Genomic DNA, 21,940 nt, shown 5'->3' with positions numbered 1-21,940 from the left:
ACTGCACAGCTGAAGAGCCATCGAATACAAAACTCTTTTGACTCAGTGCTATCAACAGCACTATGTCTAAGCCTAACATGATTCGCTTGCATGGGAAATCGGCTGCCTGCCTTTCTAGAGATGCATGGCTTGAGTCTGATGAACTTCAACGAAAGCATGCTAAACTTGCTCATTGACCAGTAAGATACCTCTACATTTTATTGGAAGGCAGCCGGACTACACCATTGAGTAGCCCAGGTCTTTATCAGTTGCTTTTCCTAACTTGTCTTAAACCAGAACTTATATTTTTTACATTTCTTTCGTAAGGGTGATCTGCTTTCTTTAAACACATCATACATGCAGTGAAAAACAAAAACCACAGAAAATTAAAAGAATGAAATGAAAAGAATAAAGAAAATATTTTCCAGGAGAAGATGCTATAGATGTAACATGATATTCCACCACTGCAAATATTTTAGCATACATGCCACTCAGAAATCCAAGTCACAAGTCTAAGAAACTTTAATATTTTGTTAGATAAACATACCATTCATCACCTAGTCTTAAAATAATTTTGTTCTGGCCATGGGAAACTCTATCAGACACTAAGAAGTCATCTACTATTATAAATGGTGTTAACTGGATAATTTTGCATCCAGATTTATACCTGAGGAAGAATAAAACAAATATTACCCCTGTAGCTGCAACAGAATAAAACACGTTTTCTCATTAAATAAGAATATACCAATAATATATCAATAGTGCTATATCTGAGGTGGCTTCCTAGTTGTATTACTAACAGTCTTCGTATATTTAGAGTATTGAGTTGCTCTCCACCAGAGTTTTAACCCCCAAACAAGGCCATACACTAAAAAAATTAAATCATAAAAATGTATAAAAAGCATTTTGCAAAGGGACCCACGCCAACCTGATCCTTTGAATTTGTACCTATTTCATTTGTGAATATCCACAGGCCCTGCACAGAACAACTGCGATCCTAGGTCCCTCTCTAACACACACATATGTTTCCCAAGGACTTCTCTAGAAAAACATTATTGTCCTATCCTACATCCTTTCAAGTGATGATGACACACTTTATCACATACATCATGGAGCACTTCTATAAATAGGCACCATACGACAACAGGAGGGAAGATGCAACATACAGCAAAGGAAGCAAGCAGCATGGCTGCAGTGGCACCGAAAGACTTTCCAGTGGCTAAGCTCTTTGTCTGTGGCAGAGGGCTCCCGTAGGAAGTGTTACCTCACATTGTACGCCTTTTTAACGTCTCCAGACGGGTAAAATGAAGGCCAGTTATGCCTCTCAATCAAAGCGCTGCAGACCAGTCCTATTCTCCAATCTAATTCCTATGGCTTAGGAAATCAGTGGACCTGAAATTTGATCTCTCATATGATTTATTTGTCACCTTCTCCCATTACACAAATACAAATATAACAGGCATTTTTCTGCAACCGTGAAGTGATTCAGAATTAATACCAGATGACAAAATGGACCATGTACCAGGAGGGGAAAAGTTACAGTAAAAGCTCCTTCCCATTAATGGGGCCATTCATTCATATGGCCACTATTCCACAGGGGAGCTGGACATAAATTATGTATTTGACATCTAGTTATAGACGATTATATCTGACATAATGAAGTTATAATGGAAGGAGTTTGCACATTGTTTGGTTATTAAGTGCCCATTTCTTGTCCCTGCACCAGGTGCAATGGTGATAGGCCATACAAATCATCCAGAAGAAATGCCAAAATGGGCTCCCTTACTGATAAAGCACCACACATGTTTATTAATTTAACAGCTTGTCTTATGTCTCCCCCATCTGCTCATTTAAAACAGTTATTTGCCCTATAAATATTTCAGAAAGAGAAGTGTGGCCAAAAATTAGTCTGGCAGAAAAGGGGAAAAAAAAAGAAGTTTGAGAAGGGTCTCATGCTGTATGCAGCACTGCGCTCTTTTTTCCAGGTTGAATTGGTTCAATAGCTTTTTTTTCAAGCTGGTAATAGGACATTCACTTTAGATTAGTGATGCTTGAGGATGCACTGCCATAGCTGACTCCGCTTTCCAGCTGCTGCCACTGTCAGGTGGGTGAAAACTTCCACCGCTGATGGCAAGTGGCATAGCTCAGTACAGTGGAAAATGAAACCCACTGTCAAAAGAATCTCTTGGGTGGATGTCCATGTCCATTTTGAGCTTATCAGGTCATATGGTAGCTTCAAACAGCCTACAAAGTATAACATTTCAAGGCATCTTTAAATCACAGTTGATGCTGATCTCCATAGCAAAACTCCTTTACAAGGCAGCAGCTAGCTGGTAAAAAAAGCTAGTTAAAAAGTGCTTTTTCTTTTTTTTTTTAGATGACTAGGAATAATGGAAAAGGTGTTAAACATCACTCAGACTGTTCTCCCCCACCCCAAAATCCTCAAATATTTTCAAGTGTAAATACTTTGAACAGTTCCCACCAGCGTACAGGATTTAGTACTCCTCCTTGAGAGACTTTGTTAGCTCCAGCTTTCTGCTAGGGCGAACGCTGTTATCTTATAAACAAACAGCAATGCCCTGAGGTGCCCCTCTGCAATGAAAACACACATTCCAAAGAAATAAGAGCAACAGTTCAACACCATAGTAGAAAAGAAAACGGTGAACAGCATGCAATTAACTCTTTCTGACTATGGATAGCTACAGGACATAAAGTGGGACCTTGCAGATAATAACAAGAGAACAGGAGGACTGCAGGCTGGCTGCAAGATTGCCAGGAGCCCTGGCTACTCTGGTTATGATACTAGTTATCACCACCCATGATACATAATGAGGAATTAATAAATATGGAGCACAGCCCATGTTCAAAGCAGCTGCCTGCTTCAGGGAAATCAGTGTAGTCCAAGAAGGTGGATGTTTTGATATGGATCTGAGCCACAGCGACAGATTTTCAGAGAGGTCTGGATAAGACTGAGAAAAGCATCGCATCCTTATATCAGAGCTCACCATCTTCGCAACCCAAATAAGCTCCATACCTGGCAATGCATTCCTGCGTCCGCATCTACCACACTGCCCAAAACCCACTCTGTCGCCATGCTGAGCTGTTTGAAGACTCATCTCCAGCCTGGAGGCCGAGGGCTTTAAATGAGTCCATCCATCACGACAAAAAGCAGAGTTCAAATGAAAAATAAACAAACAGCAAAGCAACCCAACAAACAAATCTGTACAGACATCTTCAAAACAAGGCAGCTGAAAATTCACAGTACATGTGAAGCTCGCAGTCATTGCAAAACCTTTCCATTGACCGACCGTGCAAGTATGGTAAACAGTCATCTCCCATACAACTGGTGCAACACGTTACCTGCATGCCTCATATACTCTGCTTGCCTGAAAAGCCACATGGGATGAGAAAATGTTGGGTGTGGGTTGCTGGCTTGTTGCAATGAGCACTCATACCCTATGTCGGAGGGAGTGAGATCCTCTGGTGGGCTCAGGGCAGTCATGAAGGGGAAGCCCTGAGAGCAACCTCACTTGGAGAAAAGGCTGAGCAAAAGCAAAGAAGGAAACCCTCTACACGACTGAGGAAGAGCAGGCCACTATATAGCACCCCAGCACTGCACAGGGAAAAAATGGAATAAGGGTCCTGAGCATGGGGGACCACAACCAGCATCCAGTGCATGGTCCTCCCTTGGCTCAAAGGCATCGAATTAGCCTCTCCCAAGGAAAACAGTATCGCCTTAAGAAGCTGGAAACATGTAGCTGTAACTAACTCTAAAGGGAAGGAGCAGGATGAGTAAAAGTGGGACCTCAGAGAGAAGCAGAGAGACACTGTAAAGGACTCTTGAGCTGAGCGAATGGCTTTCCAAGGCAGAAAATGAAAAAGCCTGGAAACAGGAGGTGCCTGGCCACCATTGGCTCAGAGCAGGGACTCCTGAAGAGCACCTCTCTCATGGCACTGGACCCGGGGAGGGAGAGGCAGGAAAGCTCGTGTCTCAGGGCCTGGCGAGCACGGGTTGCATGACCCCATGTGTCGGCTTGAATTAAAGCAAGGAGTGCCATTGGGCCTCGCTGCCTGGCGCTCCCCTTTCTCTGGACCTGGGAAGAAGGACCGGGGCTGTGCAATGAGCCCAGCTGTCAGATCCTCCCACATCATCTGCAAAGCCATTGACCCTCTCTGGGACCTTTGGGAGAGGAAAAAATAACAGAATGTGTGCATCCAAAAACCTGCTCTACTTTTGGTAATAAGATTTTGCAGTCCTTCTGACATTCAGGAATGGTTCTCCCTCAGACATTGCAAATGCAAAGGGGGAGAAAAATGGCAGAATTGATCCAGCTTCTGAAGGAAGAATGCACAAAGGGACAGGCCACTGAGCTGGAGAAGAAAGGGGGAAAAACCAGCAAAACCTCTGGCTGTCTTCCTGACATACTGCCCAAGAGGTAGGGAGAGATTCTGCGTCTACGGAGGCTGAACATCACAACTAAAGTTTACAGGAAAAAAACCCCACAGTGCTTTAGCTGGGGCCAAAACAACCTCTCTGGCTAGAGAAATCTGCACAGAAGGGTGAGAATCTCCCATCCCTCCTTTATTTGCTATAAATTTCTAGAACTGGGGACCAATACACAGTTTTGCTTATCAATTCATGTTTTGGAAATGTACTGACTTCAAGCGTATCAATCTCCACGACAACTGCTCCCTGAGCTTCAACTTTGAAGGAAACCTTGGCAAAATGCTAGCTCAACAGGGGAGGCGAGCTCCTCAGACTGCCTAGCTTTAAACGCCAGGCATATACTTCATGTTTAATATGATTCCACATATACGCTAAAATCTCCTTCTATAAAGCTTTATAAATAGTTTTAGTGTGTGGATTCAGTAAGTTTAATTCACTTATTTGCTGTGGTTTAGTACCTGGTAGAATTTGAGTCCAAACACTAAATTTAATTTATTGTTATATATGATAATTCCATAAAATCCCTTTCTAAGCCAGAGTATCAGCATCACCCTCACCTACGAAACTCCTTGCTATTGCCAGTAACCAGCAATCCATTTTTAAACACAGGTTTAATCTTCAGTCTCTGAGATCACAACCTGAGGTCTCAGCTACCCCTGGAATTATTCTGCATACAGATGCTGTAAACAGTTGTGTAACTATCATGCAATCACGTTCAGATCGTTAGACTGAGAGAAGGTATAAAAATAATGGTTAACAGTGCTTTGTACACAGAACTAATTTTCAAACACCCTCAATTAAAAAGGGGGTGGGGAATAAGAAGTGTCTTGATAAAAAATGCTGATTCAGGGCCTCATATCTATTACTTGATTTACAGTGTCATTACCGTGTTACTGTACAGAGCAGTGGCTCAGAGTAATTACCCTGTAATGCACGATGGCACTAATGTACTAGTAAACTACTGGAGTTTATACTCTATTCACTACTAGCATCAGGACTCTGAAAAGCAGGTAAAAACGCCCTGCATGCATAAACAACGTGTATAAATGTCACCAGTGATAAAATTTTTAAAAAGGAGAAGGAAGAGGCAGTTACAAATAAATCTGCCAGCTGAGAATTGCAACTGCATAGACCCACAGGAGCACTAAAGCTGTATAGTTTTTTAATAATATGGAAAGGAAAGATGCTTTTATACCCCTACCCTGCCTCTATTTCCATTTATTACAATTAAAATTGTATGGTGGCCTCTTCTTTTTGCCACTCTAAGTGCAACTTTACACTGGCGTTCAGCTCAGTGTGAGGGGGAATGCGAAAGGGAAATGAAGAGCATCAAAGCAACAGCCAAAAGCATTAGTGGTTTATGATGACTGTCATGCTCTTTTTTTAGAGTTTCAGCTACTGGAAATGTGGAGAACCAATAAGAGCTTCAGGACAGAGGTGTTTTTGACTCCTTTGTTTAAAACAGCTCTTGTGGTTCAAGATGAAGTTTGGAACATGACCTAAGCATGGTCCTGAGTCCTAAGGTGTCAGAAAATGCAGCCAAACAAAAACCCTTCATAACCCTCACACATTTAGGAAAAAAAAAAAAAATCCTGATTATTACAATACTGTAATGGATTTTGGGTGCTGAGGCTGCAAATGAGGCAGCAGACACGTAAGTAGAGCTATACATCCCAGATCCCAGGGCCAGAGGAAAGCCTTGCTCTTCCCCCAGAAGGCAGTACCAATTACTAAGTTTTTAACACTCCCTAGTCACCAGCTAACAGATTGATGCCTTTAGAGCTGGCTGCCTCCCTGGCCCTCTCCTATTAAGTTACACAAGGGGATTTGAGTCCTTTTACCAGTGCGTAGCAGCAGTAATATCAGTCCTTCCACCCTGAGCAGCCCTTTCTTTAAGATCTCTCAACTGGGGGGTGGAGGCCCTGGTGGAAGCAGTTAATGTAGCAGTTTGTGTTGGATAAACTCCATTTTACCTTCTCTGCAAGCACTGCAACTGTTCTGCCTGACCCACTTTGCCCTGCTCCTGGTGGCGGTGCCATTCATCTTGCAGAGCTAGCTATGCCCTCACAAACGGCAGATCACTGAAGATTTTTGCTAGTCTTTGGCTCTTTTATCTTGGAGAAAGCGAGGCACAGCTGCTTTGGCTGCTGCTGTTCCAGCATCCTTGAGTCTTCCATAGCCTGCTCCAGACCACATGGCAAGGATTTACCTTGACCTAAGTAAGCTCTGATTCATCACATCTAACATCAAAGACAGACCTGGGCAAGAAGATCCTGGAAGTCCTAACTGTCTCTGCCTTACTGGAGTGCTCTGCTAAAAAAGCAATGTAGTACATTTTACCACAGAACTGGAGGTTTTCAAGTGGCTTAGAAGAAGCTGATGATCTTAAATGCATGTGTCAAACCTCAGGTCAGTTCACTCAAAGCCAAATGGAGGTTGTTGACTGCCAGGAGATTGTATGTGACCAGCCCAACTCACGACAAGACCAGATTTGGAGAAAGGACTGTGAATCCAGCATCCTCACACCCAAGCTCCACCACCCAGCACATGGTTCCACCTTGCAGAGATGCAAGAGGAACCACCAAGGAATAATAGCACTGAGGTTGCTTCTGTGCAGCAAGCGTTAATTCCTTATTTTTTGTTACTGCATCAGCTAAGAAAACACACATTCACACTTACAAAGGCAAAAAACCCAGCAAATGTTTACTTGATGAAGTTACAGATCTAGCCACAAGGTTTACTCCAATCTAAGGGAGCCTTTCATGCCAAGAGCATTAACAGTATGCTTTCATTTAGCCCACAAAGTCCTTGGGCCGTTTGGAGGAGCAGTTTGCAGTTGCAGCTGCAATTCACCAACACAAAGGTTTTTCTGTCTCCCAGAATGTTAGAGGTGGATAACGAAGTGAGATTTAGAAGACGGCTTTCTTCCTATTAGATAATATCAGTGTGCCTATCCAGATCAATCCTGCATTAACACATTGCATTTTCCAATCATGAGCACTTAGACAAAACACGTGCGCACACAAACACATACTCTCAGCCTTACAATGTTGGGGCAGAATGGCGACAATCACTCCCGTACCCCTTCTGCCACTGTAGCACCTTTGGAGAGTAGGAGAAAGGAAAAATACCAAACCTAAGCTATAGTGCATCTCCCTGCTAACATGCTTTGGCTGTCCTCTTCCTTCTCTTTTCTACTACAACATTCCCTGTGTTTGATGTTCATACACATTTCTGGAGCTGACCAGGAAATACCTCCATATATCTGTTTGATTTTAGCTTTGCTATTATCCATTCCAAGAAGGACAAGCTGGTCATTTTGATATCCTACCTGAATATTGACAACCTAATTAAAAGGGGCAAAGGGAAGTGTAAGAAGTCTGCGCCAGCACAGATGCTTGCTCTTGGGCCAAGCCCATTTCCCCAGGCCACAGGGGCAAACACTGAGGGCTCATCACAACACAGCCAGGGGATGATCCTCCAAATGGGGCAGAGAAATCAAGGGCTTACGTTCCTATCACTTTATTTGCACCATTCAAGAGAGGTACCTATCTTAGCAGGGCTATTCTGCACTCACTCCGTACATATCAGCTACTAGCATTGCTCCCAAGGGCAATCAGCTCACCTAAAATTTGAGTCATCCTCTAGAGTGAACATGTCTCCTCACCAATTCTAGAAAAAACTTCAAGCAACGGCAATGTGGATTGAATCCAGGCCTCAACCACCGCATGACCGCTACTGTACCTTTACTCACCTGAGGGGCAGCTGAAATCTGCTTTTTTGCATCCTGCCACCAGCACCCCTCCTGCCTTTGCACTGCCATTAGGAAGGAAAGGAGGAAGGCAGAGGGCAGGACCTAAGGTATACCTGTCCCTCCAGAAGTAAACCAGTGGGAAGAGCAAAATAGCTTGTGAACAAGATGGTATGTTCAAAGCTACATAATGGGGGACATGGGACATGGTCATCTCTCATACAGCTCTCTCACAGGAATTAATTTGCTACCAAGAGTGTCCTTGGATGGAGGGTGGTAACTTTACCATGGAGGCTTTATGAACAAATGAATGATATGCACTCATGCCTACGGCTGGTTTGCAATGCACGTGCATGGAGACTGTGTCACTGACTCACCCTTTGATGGCGGTCTCTCCAGATCCGAATCGAGGTGGATTGGTGGGGCAATGTAGGAAACTTGCCCATGGTGAGCCTGCCCTGTGGACAAATAAGTGTTTTAGTTCTGCTGTTTCCTACAGAGATCTACCAGGGCTATAATTAAACATACAGCATTTTTATAGCACTGGATTAAAAACAGGCTTGCAAGTATTTTGTTCTATTGTGCATTTTTTACAATGAACTTCCATTTTGTGGAGACACCTGATGAAAAGTTGAAAACGTTCCCATTTCTTTTGCTTTTTCCATGCAGACATGGGTACTATGCTGCACTTTGGTTATACCTGCTTTACCACTACCACGTACATTTTGCACAATGTTCTCTTAAAAGGCCATATGCCACAGAAGACAACCGATTTCACGCAAACCCATTCAATCTGTTAATCTCACTTAAGAAGGAAGCAAGCATTTCTGTGTCACAGCAATTTTTGAAGGAAGCGTGGTATGAAGTACAACTGCATCTGTTTTTCCCACCTGCAGAAGATGCAGATATCAGTTTGCAGAGCTTGGTATTGCTTTCACCTGGGTGGAAGCTTTTTGGTTCCCAACACCACCATGCAGTTTCCCAGTTGCTACAGACTCAATTCTTTTCCAGTAATTTGGAGGTAACTATATTGAGAAACTTCTATTTATAATAAAAACATGTTGTTATAACTCATCTATTTACTGTAACAATTTACAGGGTTGTTAATCTCTTTTTCTAAACATGGAAAGTTAATGACACATAGATTACGATAACAGTTAGAGTAACCTTCCCGTTTCAAGTAATATTCGTGCTGCAATAAAAGCAGTTGATTCCTCTTAAGAGACACATTCCAAATAATTAATACGGCTCCCCGTTGACACTTGCTGTTGTTGCTCCAAGCAATTTCCAAGCTAGCGTCACAGGCAGCAGAGCAACGGTACAGTCTTCGGGCTTCTTTGTAATGACATCCAGGAATACCATGAGCGCAGTATGCTGGTGCACATAATATGTTGAAAACATCTCTTCAGGGGGATAAAATATTAATGGAAAGAGGGAAAAAGAAAGAACTGTGTCTGAATGGGCAGGATATATTTACTGCTTTACGCTGAGTCTGACTCAGATAATTTGCATTATTAGCCATTAGAACAACTGGACGTTATTCAGGTTTAAAATCTACCGACACATCATAAATTCTATATTTGCTTTTAAGTGCTTTAACATGGGAAATCTGCTTCAGGCAAACCCATAGCTAATAACAAGTTACCTCGCTTTCCCCTTCTCGTTTACATGTTAAAAATCCATTTGATTTCATTAGTGAGCAAAAGTCATCATTTAATAGCTGCTTGGTTCTGCACAAGAAACAGGCAGACGGTCTGCTCTCGCTCCAAGCTGCTCAATGTGCAGGATCAGTGCCCTTATAACCATAGGACAGGCCCCCCATTTCCTGCATCAAAGATACCACTGAAACACAAAATAGTTGAGGTTGGCAGGGAGGTCTGGAAATCACTTAGTCCAGCCCAAGGGCAACAAGAGCCCATGGCAAGTATCCAGTCTGATTTTTAGTATCTCCAAGGATGGAGACTCCACAACCTCTCTGGGCAACCTGCACCAGTGCTTGGCCACCCTCACAGGAAAAACAAAAAAAAAGCTTTTTCTTATGTTTAAGTGTAATTTCCTGTATTTCAATTTGTGCCTCTTGTCCTGTCACTGGATGCCTTGAAGAAGAGCCTGGCTCCATCTTCTTTATTCCCCCCCATCAGGTACTTATACACATCAGTAAGATCCCCATGACCACATCTGTTTCATGCTAGACAGTCCCAGCTCTCTCAGCCTCTCCTCACATAGAGATGCTTCAATCCCTTAATCATCACTGTGGCCCTTTGCTGGACTGGGTCCAATAAGTCCCTGTCTTGTAAGTCCTCTTGTACTGGCTAGCCCAGCACTGGACCCAACACCCAGATACGTCTCACCAGTGCTGAGCAGAGGGGCAGGATCACCTCCCTCGACCTGCTGGCAATGCTCTGCCTAATGCAGCCCAGAAGGCTGGTGGCCTTTTTTTGCCCTATGGGCACATTGCTAGCACATGGTTTGGGGTTTATTTATTTATTTATTTTATATTTTTTTTATCACCTGGTCTTCTTGGGACCAAGTGATCCCAAATACAAAAAAGAATGATTCTGCAGGCTTAAAGGGCTAGTCTGGAGTAAAGAAGATATATGCACAATATATAAAAGACTACAAACCATCTGTGAGTTTGTTTAGACATTCATTACAATTCAGTAATAACTATGGAAGTTTATGAATGTTTTACAAAAGCTTTTACCTAATATGGAGGAAGCAGTACCATCAAATGCTCTCTTGTGATAAATGAAACAAGTTGCAGAAAGCTTTTATCTACTTGATGCTGATGCAAAACACACTACTTCCAAAAAAATACAAATTTGACTTCTGTTAGACTGTACGCTTCTTGCAATGCTAATAAATCAAATTTTGGGGTTTAATACTGTCTCTATAAAAAAGCAATGCAAACAATTGTTGTGCTTCATTTTCTGGGCATGAATGCCGGCTTAGTTGCTCTTCAGACTCATCACAGTCTTCCCATACAAGGAACAAAGGCTCTCCACTGCTATCTGTGGCCCCAATTATACATCCAGGATCACGATACCTTGTAGAACTTTTTGTTAATCAACAGAATCACATTTTTTTTTTAATTTTACTATTATTGGCAACGGTGACATCTGAGAGGGTTGAGGGAAGGGAGGCAAGGCCTGAAGGAAGCCCTAGCAATGGGACTGGTACACAAGCACAAGGAGAAAACTCTGAGTCAGGAGGCCAAACTAGAGAGAGGTTCAGAGCAATGGTCCTTCCGGCTTTAATGGTATTACAAGTTCTGCCACTGACTCCATTAAAAAACACAATTTTACCCAATGGACCTATGCAAGACTTTGAGGCTGGTATCACTGGTGCAGCACAAGTTGGTTGCAAAGACTGACAGGACAAGTTTTGCCAAGTGACGCCAACTCCCAGTGCCTTTTGTGTGAATTTTGTAGTTTCAGCTGCTTACTTCAAGCCCCAGCTCTAGGAATGAGTGACTCCAATCTTCCCCTCTCTAGTTCCAGCTACTGCAGAAAAGCACTTGAAAAGGGGAATGTGAAAGCCTTAATGAAAAAAGAGATGGCAGAAACACTCAACACCTCCCTCTCCAAATCACCCGGTCCTTCAGCTGTTTTTTCTGCATGTTGGGTCTGAGTTGACAATGGTGCAGTACCCAGAAGTGGGACATGGCCTCCCTTGCCTGCATGACCATCTCTCCAGCTGTCAGGCTCTCATTTCTACCCACACATCTATTAACCCACAAGCCTATTTGATCGACCACTCTTCGACCTGAAGAGCTTCCTACACACTAACCAATATTGGTCTAGTACCTGTGTTTATAGGAGAGGAAATGGCTGGTGTCAGGTCCTTCCCAAATTTTGCAGGACACTCCAAAAATAACTGCACCTCTTTAAATAAGTGGGTCAATTTTTAGTTATTTAAAAAAAGGGGGAAAAAAAAGGCAGCTCCTGACAAAATACCAAAGGTCAAGATGTCTCTGTTGCTAATGGAAAGTTGGGCATGCCTCTTATCATAACAGCTTGCACGGCCTTCTCCAAATCCCACCCTGACTATAACCATCTGGTATTTCTGAGCTGGCTCCCAGGTAAAAAAGTAAACAGCAATCAAACGTAATCATCAAAGTAACATGCGATGAAGTTGCCAATTTTGTATCTAATCGCTAAGGTTGGGCTCCGTTTCCCTTATTCCTCTTGCTGGCGAGGTCCAGCCACCGACATGGCCGATGGCCATGGCTCTCCATGAGCAGCAGGAGCAGGGCAGGGGGAGCAATGGGCAACAAGGGCTAACTCTGGAAGACAACTGTGGGTCAGTCCTTGTCTGCTTTTTTTGTATCATACCACAAGGATTCAGGTCTGGCCAACACTGCATAAATGTCAAAACCATCTCAGGTGAGATGGGGCAAGCAGCAAATGTGACATGAGTAGCCACAAACTCCCTGTCTTCTGCTTACATGGCATCTCTCAATGAGGACAGACATACAGCATCCATGGTAGCCAGGCCATATGCACGTGCTGTGGCAATGGGAAAAGAAGCATATTTGGCAGCAGCAGTTTTGGGAATGAAATATAGATATGACCTTGAAAGTAGTCTACCTGGTGACACGGCCTTCCTCGGGTAGAGGAAACGGGGGAGATGTTTGCGGATTAGAAAAAGTGCCTGGCTGGCCATTATTTTCAGGCATGACATGAGATACGCAACACATTTTAAAAAGCCAATAACTTAGAAGAACAAAGATAATGTTTTGTGAAGACTGAAGGAAACATAATAGCTTGGCCTAAGGGTTTTTTTTTTTAATTTTTTTTTTTTAAACGGATCTGGATGCTCACAGACAGAAAATAAAGATCCACACATCTTCAAAATTCTGCCCCTAAGTGATTTAGTCATCTACAGATGCCACGATATAAAACTACAGAAAAAATCTGCAAATACATGGACTAACCATGGAAAGTAGCAACAAAGCAGTCTCACCTGTTTATCTATTAAAAACACTTTCCCCTGATCCTTTTTGAAAACATACCCACTGTTTGTAGCATCTAACAGGGCAGACCTCCCTCCTGACCCTATGCCGAGTTTCCAGTGCCTGTGACATTTGATTTTTCTAGAGCACAACTCCTATCATCATGTATGCACGTGGGAAACCTTTCTGCCTGGTCCTTGCTCATTTTCTCCCTGAGATTTTGCTGTGCACTGTTACATAGAAAACCTGAATAGAAAACATAAGACCGGAAGATTCAAACCCCCAGAAGCAAAGAGAAAGAACACCAACATTTACTAGACTAAAAATAAGCCTTTTTAAAACATCTGATGAGAGACCTCTTAAACATCTGATGACTTGCCTCCTAAAGCTCAGGCACTGACAATGCCATGAAGATAACTAAAATCACCAGAATGGCTGGTCGTCACTTTTCGCTACTCTCCTTTGCTCAGTGTCCCTGGTACCGTGGTGGGCATGGACAGTCATATACCTGAATTGCAGTTCTCCCCTTTGCCTGACCCAGCTCCAGCAGCAGGACTGAGAAGGCACCAGGAGATATAGTTTTTAAACAAACATGCTTCAAACTATTTGTCTCAAGGGGTGAGTCCCCTTTCTTTACTGTCCTCATCCAGAGGCGATCACTGCAGCACATTTTTTTTCTGCCATTTCAGACTGCATCTCTTGTTCAGTTTTCCATCCCTTTTCCAGCCTCTTTTGGTATGTTGTTTTCCATGGGCTCACCAGTTCTCAAGATCCTTCTTAGACAGCCTAGTTAGTTAGCATTTCATGCAGAGGATTTAATTTAATTTTGTGCTGGTACCTCTGACGACCCGGTGCTCCAATACACTGCCTCTCCTATGCCCCTTGCTGTCAGCACCTCCAAACGCAGCCACCTCCATGGACTTAATCCCTCATTCTGTTTGCCCACTTACTTGGATCACTAATGAGTTAATAACTGTGAAACTGCACATTGATACCTGAGACTTTGATTTCAGTTCTTCACATAATTTCTTTTTTTTTATAACAATGGGATGGACACATACTACGTACACTGAATATATATTCTAAGGAAAAGTCTTGGAAAACATACCAACAATTTTACTAATATCTTTACAGATAAAGTATATGTTACATGCTGTGGCCTTTTTTTCCATGTAACTGAAAAATTCCATTTTTAAAACCAGTCCAGTTTGACTGTGATGATCTGATCTGTAAAAAACAACATTACTTTTTGGCCACATTTCTGTAATCCTCTAACTGTTAACGGGATTTTTAAAAAAATCTAATTTATTATCTGACTGAAGACTACATTTTACTTTGTGGATTGCAGTTTCAAGGACCATCACTCTCATCCTCTTTAATTTCCAAAATGAGTACATTTTTTTCTTGTCGTTTTTTCTCTACTCATGAGTCTTTTTGAACTCCATAATATGTAGGCATATATAAGAACATATGGAAAGAGAAATTAAAAAGCTGGTAGGTTTGCTAACAAACTCTTCTGACATGCCATTAAACAAATTTCATTCAGACTTATTACTCGGCATATATTCAGACTTCTCCCGGCAGCCTTTTTTTCCGCCTTTCATCAATGACTACCTTTACAAAACATCGTTTCCTCACTGCCCACCCTTTTCCATTTTGCATTAAAAGCTTTCTTTTTAAATAAAGCTTTTATAAAGCCATTCCCTACCTCAGACATGTCAGAGTTAGCACTGATTCTGTCCACCGTTTCATTTATTCATGGACTTTTATGGAGTATGTCTCTTTCATGTGTACATCTCTCTTTCATCTTTCATTGCCCTTTTAACTCCTTAGGGTAGCAGTAACTCATCTGCTCCCTCTTCTTCTCTCCCTCCCAGCGTTATTCTTCTGTCCTTCTCTCGAAGCCATGCATGCCTCTGAATACAAGAAAACCCTCTTTTCTAAAGGGCTCTCTCTGACTACATTATCTCTGCTCTCTTGCCATTTTGCCTCTTGTATTTCATACTGGGAACCCTCGCAAGCTTAAAGCAACTGCAGCAGGAAAAGTAGGGTACCTGCAAACATGGCTGTGCACGGAGGAACTTCCTGGTCATGGCTGCCTTCTGAAAATGGAGGTTACCAAAACCAGCAGCCTCAATGGGCATTGACAGAGAGCCTACAACCCACACCAAGGAGAGGGCTTTTGTGCAAAGCCAGCATAACAAGCAAATGTTTCTTCTCCCATACTGTTCTTGACAGGAGCAAAGTTATAACATTGTAACTCTATATGTTGTTTAGCTATACATTGCTTTTGAAGCTGTCATACAATGTATATAATAGCAGCTCTTTCAAATGCCAATATTGTGTGCTCATGCATCTTATCTTACAGGTGTAATTTAAAGTTTGAGTGCAAGGGATGCAGGACTGCACCTTTTTTTTTTTTTTCCTTACTAAAAACCTGCTTTGATATAAGCAATTTGCTTCTCTGCCTTCCAAAGAGTGGGGTCAACAGGAAAACTCACAAGGAACCAATTTGCAGATGAGAAGCAAGAGGTGGGTTCTCAGCTCCCTGTCCCAAGCTGTGGCCAAGTTCCCCAGTACTGACCAAAGCAACCTGCAGGCTCAGCCACGGGGGCTGCCAAACATGAAGAAAACCTTGGAGTTGAGGAAGAAAGCTCAATAAAGTATGCAGGGAGAGGGGCGAGCTGGGGGGACGTTTGGCTAAGTCCTTGTCACACACGCATCTCATGTTTTAGAGTAAATGCAAATCCAAAAGCAGCGCCTGGCAGCGTGCTTGTGTGAGCAGAAAGCGTGATAAAATGGACTAGTCTTTTCCGAGAATGTACTATTCCTGCTTTGAATCTGTCACAACAAACAACAGCCTTAACCATAAGAGGAAGGAAATCAAAATGGCCTTTTTTGATGACCAAACTGTCCCTCATGTGACAGCCATTACCTGGGAGGACCTAGGCTAGGTTCAAACTACAGGCAAAAATAAGGACAAAAATAATGCCAAAGGAATGGGTTAAAAACTGCCTAAGTATTATAGCAGCTGAAGCAACTGGAGTCTTTTCACTAGTGGCAGCTGCATATTTTCAAAGGAGCATTTAGGACTCAGAAACTCATGTCCCAGCTGAAGTCAGAGGTGAAGAAGTTTCTTCAAGTCACACTGAGATTCCTCGTTTTGCTGTGCAAACACTGTAATTTGTGTTTTGTGTTTAGATGAACCTCACCCCTCTGTTAAGGACTTAAAACATTTGATTTAGCAGCACCTTGGCTCCAGCGATGCTCTGCATCCTCCAGTGCACGTCCCAGAATTTACCCTGCAGTACGAGAGCCTGGTATAAGGGCCGGGAAGGAAGAAGAAGAAAAAAACCCAAGAAATATTTCACATATGCCATTATAATTAAACGATGTTAAAGACCTCCCATTTTCCCCCCAATATGGCAGCACACGGAGAAAGGTTGTATCCATGTCTGGCTTTCCCCAGCACCCAAGGCAGGGAGCTGACCTGCAGGGCTGCACATTTTTTGAGCTTTGCTCCCCAGAAGCTTGCCCAGCAGGCTAAAGAAACATGACACATCATATTATTCTTACCCTCCCAGATGTGCTCACTGTGCTACAAAATACAATTTACCAGTCACCTGCACTGGAAAATGGGGGAGGAAGAGAGGGATTTTGGTGCAGAGGAAACCAAGGGATTTGGAGCAATACAGTCCTCAGAGCCCTGGTTATGCATATTGGTAACCACAGACCACCCAGAGTGGGTTTAGCAATGGTGAATACAGTGAAGCCCAGGGAGGTTTTCTTGGCCACCTCTCAAAGATTTAATCTCATATGAAGAGCACTGTGCCAGCTCCTGCTGTCCTTCCTCTGCTCTTGTCCCAAAAGTCAAACACGACATTTCGAACTACCTTAGTGGGTCAAGCCCAGCCTGTTCTGCCTCAGATAAGGCTGAAAAGACTTGGGATGGAGAAGTTAGGAAGAGCTTTAGGGGGGAAACCTAGCCAAAGCTAGCCAGTCCATCTCCTGCAGAGGCGAAATTGCTCCTTATTGTTGTTTTCAAAGGTATCTCCTTGGGGCTACCCACTGCTCCCTCCCAGACACTAAGCAGCAGATCTCGCCATCAGAAGATCTCATCTTTGTTTTCCCTTTCTTGGTGGGGGGAGCAATCCTGCTGCCTCCCTGCCTGAGATGTTTCTGCCTTATTTTTTCCCTGTCGCTTGCTATTTTCACCCTGCTTGTGCTCCTTTAGGGCCTGCCCTTTGCTGCTGTGCTCTTACTATCACCCACATTTCTTGTCTCCCCCGTCTCGCTTAGCTGGGCACTCTCAACCAAGGGTGCTGCTTCATGTTATAGTTAACCCATTTCACAGTGGTCTTCCCTCCCCTGGGACATGGCCAGGCATTTCCACGCCCTCCCTTGCAGCAGATCGGGCAATTAATTCAAGCACAGAGTGAGCTAGAGCTGCTCTGATGGAAAACGACCCACCAAAAACAATAATTACTAGTTTTCCACTGGCTCAATGAGCAGAACCAATTCAGGCTGCCGTGGCGGCAGTGCTAGATCTGATGTAAAGGAAAGGGCAAGAATAAAAGAGCTAGGGGTGGGATGGGGACAGCTATCAGTTTAACCGTAACATAAAACTGCACCTGGGAACAGTAGTGGCATTGTATCTGAACGTCCCCTCCATCCCCACACCGCACTCTCTCCTTGCCCCAGGGAGACTCCCACCAATTGCATCCTTTCTTCACTGCCTTTCAGACAGCTTTTAATCCACCTGCCAGCACAATTTAGAGAGCTACATCTCACAACTCCAGGTCAAGGGTTTTAATGAAAGCCAAATGCGTTACAGCACGCTCACTTCTCACAGGCAGAGCTTGGGACACAGCCCTGTCTTTCTGTTACTTGTGCTGCTCTTGTTCATGCAGAAAGGGGAGCAGTGGAGGAAAAGAAGAAATCGGGCAGTAGCTCCTGCCATGTTGAGCTCAAATTTCAATAGCAAAGTATCTGGGGGTGTTGCCAGAGAAATCAGCTGAGATGCTGGATTACATAGTACGAGACACATCTGAAGCAGACAGGTAGATCTGCGAGTCACCAGCCCGGAGACGGTAATTGAAGTGTCTTGTGGTTTCAAATATTGTGAGATGTGGTCCAAGAATTTGTCACTCTCGCTTTCTTCCATTTGTGACAGCCTATAGCAGATGTCCCCTCCAATTCTGCCTTTATTTTCCAGCCTGTATGTCTCTGTATGCATAGCATGGTCTCCATCCCCACGTTGTACTTCCCTGGTACTGCCTACACCTCTACTGCGATCCTCTCTCTTTCTCCTCCACCATGTCCTGACCAGGTGAGACCTCACCTCCACTCACCTTCTACGTCAGACAAGTTTCTCTCCAGGAACTCATGACTGCAAGCCTCCAAGAAACAATTTCCGGGCACAGGCCTGCTTCTCTAGCTCCTGACGTGCATCTTCTTATCCATCTTAATGAATCCCATCTTCCATAGCTACATGACCACATACCACGCAAACCTTAACTCCTATCTTCCATGGGTTTCTGTGATTATTCCTCACTGCGACTGCAGCCCTGAAAGGACTGCCAGACAATAAAGCATTAAAGCAGTCTTCATTGTTACAGGTATTTTTATCAACTGCTCTCATTAAGGAAGTGCAAAGAGATGAGTAATTTGTTTTCCGAGCAGGTCAGTGCACCCTAACTTCATTAATCACTTCTGATCTGCAACGGGAGCCTTGAGACACGCAGTACAGCCTGCTTGGCTCTGCTTCCAGTTTGCTGCCAAGTTTCAGCTACAGTGCAAGAGTCCTTTCAAGAGGAGATAGACTCCATCCCAAAGCGAGTGATCAAGCAGTAAAAGAGATTAACACTACCTTATTTGATGAAGAAATGAAACAAGGGTGGGTATTTTCTCCATGACCTGAAAGACTGCAATCTAAGCAACCTCATCTTCTTTCTTTTTTTTCTTTACTTCTTTCTTTCTTTTTGAGATAAGGTATGTCTCAGCATGAAGGACACGGCTGCCTGTAGAGAGATTTTGACAACTCCCCTCTGAGTGCTAAAATGCTGTCAGCCGAAAAACTGAGCTGTTTGGGCAAATTGATCCAGCTGACAGACTTCCTCTCTGTTTTTATGTTTTCTCTCTCAGTCAAAAGCCTCCTAAAGAATCCATGTTTTCAGTTCAATCTCAGAGAAAGGGGTGAAAGGGGAGATCACCTACTTTTGTGGCACTGTTCACCATTAACCTAGCTGGAAAGAAAAACCTGTAAGAGGAAGAGGAAGGTTTCAAAAGTCTCTCGCATCTCCCCATTGCACACTGATAGAGGATCTGAATACAACAGTTTCCCTAACTCACATATAGCAACTGCCTACAGACTTTCTGACTGCTGGTGAGGACAGTCAATACATTTTGGGTGCAGACAGTAACAGCATAGGAAGCAGAGCTTTTAGGCCTAAGTTTATCTCCAATGCTAATAACAGGCAAGCTGCTGGATCAGCCATCCAAAGAAAGCCTTACTGGGATTTTTTTCAATAATCATTAAGAATCATCTCCCCCTTCCTCAGCCCAAAGAAAATGACATCTAAGCATTTTTAAACCTTGTCCCTAGCTGTGAATATATCTGTAACCTTTCCACATCAGTGACAGTTTGAATACAATTTTTGATGGTCACATCCTGGGAGCACTCTTCCCGCTTTATAGCAAAGATTAAGCATGTTCCTGTCAGTAAAAGAGCATCTCTTTCTATCGCCTTGATCGGGAACTCCAGAAATCCCCAGTCCTATAAGGTGAAACAGTGCCAAGCAGCCCAAAAGTGCCTTGCAAAGACAATTTGGGCTGCCTTGTTTTTGCACTCCTTTCATCTTTGCATGTAACATAGCTTTTTAACTCGATGACTACTGTCTTGCTCGTTGGGTCTTTCTCCACAGTTTTTCTAGCTGCGTGTGATGTTTATTTTTCTTCTTTACCTACCTGCTGTAAACTCAGCTGAGGGAATCCATGCTCAATGTGGCAAATGTTTTACTTTTTTTTTTTTTTAAGACCCATGCAGCAGAACTGCTGATTTATAGATTCAAAGAGATCTGAAGTCTGTAGCTTACCAATTTCAGTTTTGGTGAAGTCAGCTATGGACTTTATAAACTTCATTGTGTCCCTTTTCATTGCTTCATGAAGCCAGGAACAACACAGGAGGTTTCAACATCTGTTCCCTTCATGCTGCCATCCTACAGTTCTTTCTTTCTACATGGCCAGGGACTGAGAAGTTTGCAATAAGTCAGTAACTGCACAAGCCCACTGACTCCAAAATAACTGCGCAGAACACAGACCAGATGTTTCATACAAGGTCAAATATAATTTTTAGTATTCTGTATTTGGAACCTAAATTCTTTAAGGCCCTTCAAGCGTGTCTCTGGATTATTCTTATCTTAGTTCCCACAATGTTACTGTAGGCCTTTGGATGACAGTTTTGATTATAAGTCTGCACACTGCCTAGAACAATAAGATCCTGATTGGTACTTCTTGAATAATACATATTAATTCTCGCCTGAGCCTCCTTCGCACTGTATGAGTCATGCTGGATGTCTGTCCTCTGCAAGGGCAGCAAACAGGTCTGCAAGTGCACCGCTCTGTCTTGCCAGCGCTGGGGCAAGTGTCCCAAGGCACCGCCAAATTTCCTGATCCCATTGATCTAGCTGCATACACGCAGGGGGAAGAGGCATGTTACACTACATCGTTTCTGATGCGTCTGTCTGGCCCCAAAAAGGATTACAGGAGACATACAGTATGACTGAAAATGAGACCATGAGGTCTCAAAAGTACACCCAAAAGGTGGTGCGTTTCAGACCAGTTGAAAATTCTTTCAGCTCCTTCTGCCTCAGGCTCCTTGCTCTTTGCAGTGAAATATGCTGCTATAAAATTAATAGACAGCTTTAGTTCTGAATATTTTCCTTTGGAACAGACAATATTCAAATTGTCCTCAGTCATACATTCCATCACCTCTGAAACACAATCACCCAACACCTCAATGCAAGAGAAATACTTTTTTCCCTTTAGAGCTACGACCCCTTAATTGCTTTAATTAATGTATAGATTTACATATTCATGTATGCTAGCCCTGATCACCATCTCAAGCTAAAATTCCTCTAACAGGCTAACCCTTAACCTTGCATTTGGGTTTCTTAAATGATCTTTTGATCGAAGAACTGAGAAACTCAAGCTTCAATTCTCTGGCCAATCTGGCCTCTGTCAGTGACATGAAGCAATTCCTTCACCCTCTTGTGACACAAGCAAGGAAGAAGAAACGCCAGTATCTCTGACTAGGTACCTGAACGACATGGGATTCACAACTTTTAAAGAATTAGCTTCACACTGAGCAATGGTAATGACTATCTTGTTGCTGAGCAGCCCAGGATGGATACATGCCTGTCTTCCCTGGATCAGGGAAAGGAAAGAGCAACTCTGTTTAATCCTTCTTGTTTAGGGTTATATCTAATAGCATTTAGTGGATTTGGTGCCACTCAAAGGGAGGTATGATTTCTGGGTTGGCTCCTTGGGATTGAATACACAGTCTCAATAATATCAGCCATTCCAGCTTTGATTGAAATAATAGTTTCAATTGAAGTAACATTGGTTGAATGGCTCAGTGACTACTACAGCAAGAATTGTGTGTACACAAGAATCTGATATAAGACAGTATTTTGCTTTCAGCAACCTGTATTACAAACGAGCCCACTTGCTGCAGAGGGATTCTTGGAGCAGCACAACCTACTTAAGAAAAGAAAAGAAAAGGAAAAAAAAAAAGAGATTAAAAAGAAAA

The 21,940-nt window shown here is 43.1% G+C and overlaps 1 protein-coding gene across 22 annotated transcripts in view; it reads right to left on the bottom strand.

Moving 5' to 3' along the window:
- The window catches only part of ADGRL3 (adhesion G protein-coupled receptor L3), a 530,989-nt gene that overhangs the window by 144,889 nt on the left and 364,160 nt on the right, over window positions 1-21,940 (bottom strand). For 21 of the 22 annotated variants that reach the window (XM_052773946.1, XM_052773768.1, XM_052773863.1 and 18 more), the window contains one exon: window positions 8,555-8,635. The exons of the other annotated variant lie outside the window; for it this stretch is intronic. In XM_052773946.1, the coding sequence (XP_052629906.1) occupies window positions 8,555-8,635 (81 nt within the window). The remainder of the gene's footprint in view (window positions 1-8,554; window positions 8,636-21,940) is intronic. 22 annotated transcript variants of the gene reach the window in all.

This window comes from Harpia harpyja, chromosome 2 (genome assembly GCF_026419915.1).
Source record: "Harpia harpyja isolate bHarHar1 chromosome 2, bHarHar1 primary haplotype, whole genome shotgun sequence".
Lineage (NCBI taxonomy): Eukaryota > Metazoa > Chordata > Aves > Accipitriformes > Accipitridae > Harpia > Harpia harpyja.
Note: the sequence above shows the minus strand (reverse complement) of the source record. Positions and strands in the feature narration are given on the sequence as shown.